Source organism: Citrus sinensis, chromosome 3 (assembly GCF_022201045.2).
Source record: "Citrus sinensis cultivar Valencia sweet orange chromosome 3, DVS_A1.0, whole genome shotgun sequence".
In the NCBI taxonomy this organism is placed as follows: domain Eukaryota; kingdom Viridiplantae; phylum Streptophyta; class Magnoliopsida; order Sapindales; family Rutaceae; genus Citrus; species Citrus sinensis.
The window spans coordinates 37,969,961-37,978,344 of NC_068558.1; the positions used below are offsets into that span (position 1 = coordinate 37,969,961).

The 8,384-nt window shown below is 28.2% G+C and overlaps 1 protein-coding gene across 1 annotated transcript; it reads right to left on the reverse strand.

Moving 5' to 3' along the window:
* Positions 1-302: 302 nt before the first annotated feature.
* On the reverse strand, positions 303-6,211 carry LOC107177136 (NAC domain-containing protein 83-like). Its single transcript, XM_052436062.1, has 3 exons — positions 5,983-6,211; positions 2,034-2,311; positions 303-401 (listed from the first exon to the last, which is right to left on the reverse strand). The coding sequence occupies exons 1-3, from the start codon at positions 6,137-6,139 to the stop codon at positions 303-305; spliced, it is 534 nt and encodes a 177-aa protein (XP_052292022.1). The 5' UTR covers positions 6,140-6,211.
* Positions 6,212-8,384: the final 2,173 nt, after the last annotated feature.

Genomic DNA, 8,384 nt, shown 5'->3' on the forward strand with positions numbered 1-8,384 from the left:
GAGCAAATGAAGCACTAATCGGATCAATTAAGCTGTTCATTCTCGACATTGATTGCTTCCATTTGCATGTTTTCTGCAACATTATTATTATCAGATCCATAAACATTAATATTGCTTTTGTCTAGTTGGAAATATTGTTGTTGCTGAACTTGTCCACCAGAAAAATCAATGAAACCAGGGTAATTATAATAACTCGGTTCATGATTATTATAATAATTATAATAACCAAAGAAACTGTCTTCAGGATAATTGCAATTATTAGATTCAAGATTCGGTAGCTGTATTGGTGAATCCTGCAGCTGCTACTGTTGTTGTTCTTCAGCAGCTGATCTAATAATATTCTCCAGCTCTTCTTGTACTCTAGGTTTTCCCTTATATTTGATCTTACAAAGCCTCCAATCCTGCAATTTAAATATTAAATATATAAAACATTTTATATATCGAGCCATTACAAAGTAATGGTATTAAAGTTGGACGTATATATCTTGCAGTACGAGATCAGACGGCACACAATGCCCCATCACCCCATCCCGTACGTTTCTAGCCCACATAAAGTTGGGTGTCATGTAAATGTCATAAAACATTACCATGTATATCACATATTGCCCCAATCACCCGATCCCATAGGCCCCTAGTCAACATAATGTTCTATGTCATGTAAAGTATCATAAAATCTTACCCTCATCGCCCGATCCCCATTGGTCCCTTGCCCGCATAAAGTTGCGTCATATAATACAAACTATAAAGTGTGTAATAAAATCTTAGTACGTATATACAAACACATTCAAACTAAATGACGTAGCATTTCTAGAAGCTTATGTAACTTAAAAGGGGACTGAGTTACTAATTGATTTGGGTCTGACTCCCTTAACTATAGAACTTAAATCAATAAATGTTGTTAACGTCGGTTTGGGGTTGTTTTTGAAAGGTTCAAAAGTGAATTTAAAAAGTTATAAACACATTTTGGAGTTTGAAAAAATCTTTTTAGAAATCACTAATGGCAAAATTATTTCATTTTACAGCAGATTTTATGAAGCAAAAAAAAAAGAGTAATTTTTTGAAATTTAATTTTAAGAAAGTTTTATATTTAATATAATTCTATATATATCCTTATGTATATTATAAAAATTTAAAATTATCCTTATTAGTTAGAAAATAAAATCATTAACTTTAAAGAGATTATTCTTATTACCAATAATATTGAGATAACGAAATAAAAATTAAAACTGATAATATAAAATGATTATCTTAGTTATCAATAATTATGTGTGTGTGTGTAATAAAAAATATTTTATGTATATGTTTATAAATGTGTATTCACATTTTATTCAATATTATTTTTAATTCGGTCATTTATATTTTTACAGCAGTTTAATAATAAGATTTACTAAATACATAGATTGTTTTTAAAAGTTACAACACTTTAAAAATAAATTATATTAAATGTTTAATTGGTTCTCTTTACATTTTATTATTTTCACAGTACAATTAGCTACTATTATTTTAAAAACAACAGTATTATGAAACTGGACCTTAGTCTAATTAAGAAAAACTTGTTTAACTGGAAAGAGGTTGGTTGGCTATAGCTAATATTAGGGATCAAGTGTCTTATTGATAACAGTGCTTTCTTTGTTATTAAACACACAACTGTAATGCCGTGGCTCATCTTTTAGTTAAGTTGGTTTTTTCGTTTCTCGAGGACCGAGGAGTTTATTTGAATTAAATATTATCTCATATAAATTGTTAGTCTCTTGTAACTTTTCGCTCTGTTAATTACATAAAATCGACCAGTTATCTTTTTTTTTTTCTTGTAACTTTTCGCTCTGTTAATTACATAAAATCGACCAGTTATCTTTTTTTTTTCAAAAAAAAAAAAAACTAAATGATGATCGCGTTAGTTGCATGTTACTACTGCCATATTCTCGACTAACTAATTTATTTTGTAACATGAGTTATTGATATTTGGTATTACCCTATTGAAAAAAGTTAAACTAAATTAGAAAAAAAGAGTGCAAAGAAATGATGGTACAAACCGTTGTGTAGGATTCAAGGCTGTATTCATGCATAATCCAATTAGTCTTGATGGCTTTGTTACGCTTTGTCCTAGGATCATGAGGTTCATCTCTGCTGAATCTGTGAAATGTAAGTGGTCTCTTGAAACCAACTAAAGTTTGATTATTGTAATTAGCATAAACTTTCTTAACACGGCCTGTGGCTCTCCACCATCCTAGACCTGAAACTTCTCTCGAATCGTTCTCCCTCAAACAGAAGTAAAATCTTTCGTTGGTGGATAGTGCAACATTGTAATCCCCTGCATGTACAATATCAACTCATAGTTAAAGTAAGACTGGTAAAGTAATCTTTGTGTTGATTCACAATCAATCATTTTATTTGATGAAGACAAAGAGAATTAGTGTTTGTAATTTGTTTTCATTGTTTTCATCTTTACTTCGATTCTTTTCATATCTTGGTCCTATTTGCAACTATATGCAATTCTTTTAGTAATCAATTATCTTATTTCAACGTGTCTCTCTTATTTAAGTGATTTTTATTTTTATAATAGTACTCTATAATTAATATCTTAAAGTAACAAACAAGAAATTAATTAATATCAAAATAAAGCTCCTTTATTATTCTGTTTTAATAAATTACTAAAAATGAAACATAAGAATAAGGTGTTTTTAGAGATCAGTCCAAACAGGTCCAACAAAAAAATCTTACAATTATAAACCATTAATGTGTCGTGTCGTTCAAAAGAATTTAACCTAGTTTTGGAAGTGGTGAATTCGATCTTAATTATGACAGAAGCCTTTTCCATTCTCCACCGTGTTTACTATTTTAACCCTTACTTCCTACTCAATTTCTCAATAAATTTAATTGAGGATGGAGAATATATCCCTATACAAGAAACAATTTTCTTATCCTATACACTAGCTATTTACTTATTTTCTTTTATAGTAGTTATTAATACTTCATAAGTTTAGTTGTATAAAAGTAAAATCAATTCAAACAAACCCATCATTAGTATATTGCAATAGTATTCAAATTTTAAATTAAAAAAAAAAACCATCTGCAACATATATCAGAACAATATCAAAAGAAAAATGCCTAGATTAATAATAAATAAATTAAAAATATGAATTGAGATAGGGTGGGAAGTACAAAACCAAGTCCTATCCCTTCAAAATTTTGAAAATTATATGCCCCCATTCCTCTAAATTCTCCACCTCATTCCCTAGAAACTCATCTTAATTTCACCCCATTTGGAGCATATCCCCGTGGAGCCCCAAGCTCTTAAAGAATTTTGTTATCTCTACTAGAAATTGCACTGTTAATTAATTAATTCCTGTGTTTCAAAACTTATGCAAGACATCTCTTTTACATATATATATATATATGTGTGTGTGTGTGTGTGTGTGTGTAGTCCATTAATATTCCATTAAAATCTATTTAATTAATTATTCTTCACTTCACTCAATGATTTAATATTTAATTTGAATTGTAAGTTATATGAGGGAAAAATATAATTTTACTCCTTAAAAATTAGATCCAATAATCATTAAAGTAACGGCAAAACTAACTCGGTAATTAACCTAAACCTTAGTGACTAAAGGCAAATAAATTTAGGACAGAAGCTTTTTCCACTCTCCACCGTGTTTATTATTTTAACCCTTACTTCCTACTCCATTTCTCAATAAATTGAATTGAGGATGGATAATATATCCCTATACAAGAAACAATTTTCTTATCCTCTACATTAACTATTTACTTATTTTCTTTTATAGTAGTTATTAATACTACATAAGTTTAGTTGTATAAAAGTAAAATCAATTCAAACAAACACATCATTAGTATATTGCAATAGTATTCAAATTTTAAATAAAAATTAAAAAAAAACATCTGCAACATATATCAGAACAATATCAAAAGAAAAATGCCTAGATTAATAATAAATAAATTAAAAATATGAATTGAGATAGGGTGGGAAGTACAAAATCAAGTCCTATCACTTCAAAAATTTGAAAATTATATGCCCTCATTCCTCTAAATTCTCCACCTCATTCCCCATAAACTCATCTTAATTTCACCCCATTTGGAGCATATCCTTGTGGAGCCCCAAGCTCTTAAAGAATTTTGCTATCTCTACTTGAAATTACGCTGTTAATTAATTAATTCCTGTGTTTCAAAACTTAGGCAAGACATCTCTTTTACATATATATATGTGTGTGTGTGTGTAGTCCATTAATATTCCATTAAAATCTATTTAATTAATTATTCTTTACTTCACTCAATGATTTAATATTTAATTTGAATTGTAAGTTATATGAGGGAAAAATATAATTTTACTCCTTAAAAATTAGATCCAATAACCATTAAAGTAACAGTAAAACTAACTCGGTAATTAACCTAAAGCTTAGTGACTAAAGGAAATTTAATTTAGGACAGAAGCTTTGTCCATTCTCCACCGTGTTTATTATTTTAACCCTTACTTTCTACTCAATTTCTCAATAAATTGAATTGAGGATGGATAATATATCCCTATACAAGAAACAATTTTCTTATCCTCTACATTAACTATTTACTTATTTTCTTTTATAGTAGTTATTAATACTACATAAGTTTAGTTGTATAAAAGTAAAATCAATTCAAACAAACCCATCATTAGTATATTGCAATAGTATTCAAATTTTAAATAAAAATTAAAAAAAACCATCTGCAACATATATCAGAACAAACTCAAAAGAAAAATGCCTACATTAATAATAAAAAATAAAAAATATGAATTGAGATAGGGTGGGAAGTACAAAACCAAATCCTATCCCTTCAAAAATTTAAAAATTATATACCCCCATTCCTCTAAATTCTCCACCTCATTCCCCATAAACTCATCTTAATTTCACCCCATTTGGAGCATATCCCCGTGTAGCTCCAAGCTCTTAAAGAATTTTGCTATCTCTACTAGAAATTGCGCTGTTAATTAATTAATTCCTGTGTTTCAAAACTTATGCAAGACATCTCTTATATATATATATATATATAGTCCATTAATATTCCATTAAAATCTATTTAATTAATTATTCTTTACTTCACTCAATGATTTAATATTTAATTTGAATTGTAAGTTATATGAGGGAAAAATATAATTTTACTCCTTAAAAATTAGATCCAATAATCATTAAAGTAACGGCAAAACTAACTCGGTAATTAACCTAAACCTTGGTGACTAAAGGGAAATTAATTTACCCAAGTCCTACATGTGCAGAGAAGGTTTTGATAACTTTGGAAGATATACGATGATTAAAATTGAAGATGTTGTATAAGTTATAATTGAAAAAAAAAGTGGACATGATTTGTAATAATTGAAAAAAAAAATAGTGACCTGTGGGCAAATTTCATAATTGAGGAAATTAAAATTTCTCGTGCAAATTGTAAGAGGAAATCAGTAAGTTTGGAGAAGAAATTAGGGAGCAGAAGCTATAAGCTAGAGAAAGAAAGTGCAAAAAATGAATACAAATTCTATCATGCTATGCTACATGTGACATTTAATCAATGTCCCAAAAAAAAAAAAAAAACCATCACAGAATGATCAAAAAAGGAAAACAAACGATGATCTGAGAAAAGGTACAAGCTAAAGAACGCAAGTGCTTCCTTACCCTTAAAAAAAAAAGTGCAAAAAATTAAAACAAATTCTGTCATGCTATAATGCATGTAACATTTAATCAATTGGGAGGGGTTAAAAGAAGTGAAGCACGTGCATGACAGAATGATCAAAAAAGGAAAACAAATGATGGCGTGAGTCTGTGAGAGAAGAAAAAAAGAAAGAACGAAGCTCAACACATGCATATTGAAGAAATGCAAAACCCTAATTAAAATAAAGTGAATTTAAGCAGCGATAGAATTGCAAAGGCCAAAAATAAATAACATAAAGCAAAACTTTATAATGTGGAGATGAGAGAGAAGAGAGAAGAGATCTTAACAGACATTGAAGATGATGGGGATCAAGTTCATATAAATTTCTTTCCACAATGAAATCGCCATAAAGCTGCATTTCCTGCCCTGAAAGTTTCCTAAAAAGAAATTCAATAAGCTCTTCATCGGTGGGATTGAACCTGAATCCAGTTGGCATCATCATCATCATAATCAATGAATAAGGTTTTTTTTTTCTCCTCTCTGAATCTTGGAGAAATTCCTGTAAGGAGATACGTTTCTTCTTCGCCCTATATAAAGATATTAGGCCGGAAATTAGAAGTAACACTATTCATTTTTCTTTGGATAACACCACTTAACTTAATTCCTTTCTCACTACATAAACGAGCTTCATGTATATGTATAAAATAATTTGCATAGAAGTATCAATTTTGTTTGTACATGAATATGTATAAAATAATTTGCATAAAGAGTAATTTGTGGTTTTATCATTGATGACAGTTGTTTATTTATTAGAAAGGTGTGAATTCAATGTAATCGCTGTATGGAGCGAAATAACGGCTCGTTTCTTTACACAGGATGTCTGAAAAATGTGGAAATGCTTGACATTTAATTATCTAGATGGATAAGTTGAATCACCATCCTCTTAAAGTTGATAACTGCAAATTCACTTAAATTTACCAAATGAGTTTTGATTTTAAAATAAAATTTGGCTAAAGTCAAATAATTTGATATATTCATTTTTTTATGTCATAGATTTCAGTTTATTCAACAATAAATGTATGGCTCACGTTTGTTGCTGTTGTGTGTTGTATGTGGTGAGATCTCTATGTTTGTTGGTTGAATTGTATTTGCTGTATTAGACTTGATTTTTTCAGTTTTTTTATGTGTGCTGATAAATATTTTAAATTTTTCACCTCAAATGTTATTTTAAATAATGTGTCAGTTGATAATTCTTTATAAAATTTAAGTAGAATAATTATATAATCTCCCTAATCAATTAATGAATATTATATTATTTTTAAGATAAAAAATTTAAAACGTCCAACACTGATATTTTTTTTATTGATTAGTATTCAAACTAACACGTGATTTCACAAACATGTAGTCCAATGAATGAACTTAGAAGGCTCCATTTGTCGTTTTTCCATAGCGGAGCAATTACTGCCTTCATGATTTGAAATGCGATGCACGCATGTGAATCTAAAATTGATTATATTCGTTTTTCAACAACCGCAGTGAGACCTTTAAAAAACAAAAAATCAAATAATTTTGCTTTAATTTTGGGTCCGCAGGTGTACTGCATGCACGCCCCTTCAATTTTGACAATTTTTTTATTCACAATTTGTTTATAAATAATATTATAGTATTTTTTTTACTTACATCTACACATTTTAAAAAATACTTTAAACATTCTTAATTTTAATAAACTTAAAACATAAAAATAATTTGATTTATAATTAAAATAACCATATTCTTTGTAAAAAAATATTACTAGTTTGGACAATCATTATACTTTTACTAATTATACACTAATTACATGACCATATTAACTAGTTACTAAAAGTCATAGCTGTTTTCTTGTAGTGCTTGTTCAAGAAAGCAGTTTATGTGTGGTTGCTAATTGTAGAAAGTAGTTTTCAAATGAATTTGATATCTTTTTTTTTAACGTCTAGATATGTGAATGAAAAAGTACTTTGGCATTAGCAAAATAGATATTGTATATGGATTTTGATGATGCGAAAACGTTAAAGGTTGAAAGATAAACGATACATAACTTTTTAAATAATGAAATTTTATTTATTAAGTTTGAATTAACAAATCTAGGTTTTTGGATCCGTTTATATAATAAACATAAATATTGTAAATTTACCAAAATAGGCAAATAAAAAAATATTATTTTGTAATAAAATTGTCCTAATCTGAACAAAAAATCCAAAACAAACGGTACCCCAATCCGACATTTAAAAAAAAAAAGATAAAAAACCTTAAAGAAATAGAAAAAATAAGAAAAATATCTTAAAATTGAAAAATAACTAGGAAAGAAGTGGGATTTTTGGCTTGACCATGGGATAAAACAACGCAATCAATGTAATTATTATTTTTAGATACTAGTTTGTGTTTTTTAAATGGATATGTGTAATTTATACTTAAATTTGAGAATTTGTGTTGGATTGATGTTGAAATTTTAATTTTTCATTTACATTGTTTAAATATAAAATTGAGTATGTTATATGGAATTTGAGATTATTATTATAAATTTATGTATTAAACATTTGTGATTTTAAATATGGAAACCCGCAAAAAATCCACCGGGTACCATTGCGGGTTTGGTAATTGTCAAAACCCGCTGCGGGTGAGTTTTTTAAAAAAATTAAAACCCGTTGCGGGTTACGGGTGGGTTTAGTAATTTAAATTTTGTGCGGGTTTGGGTTTGGTAATAACAAACTCACTGT

Bases quoted from the DNA above. Each gene is read 5' to 3' on its own strand.
- LOC107177136 (XM_052436062.1), bottom strand. From the start codon at position 6,139: ATGATGATGATGATGCCAACTGGATTCAGGTTCAATCCCACCGATGAA. The intron at 2,312-5,982 runs GTCTGTTAAGAT...TTGTACATGCAG, and splicing joins TGATCCCCATCATCTTCAAT to GGGATTACAATGTTGCACTA. The intron at 402-2,033 runs GTTTGTACCATC...TTTAAATTGCAG, and splicing joins GCCTTGAATCCTACACAACG to GATTGGAGGCTTTGTAAGAT.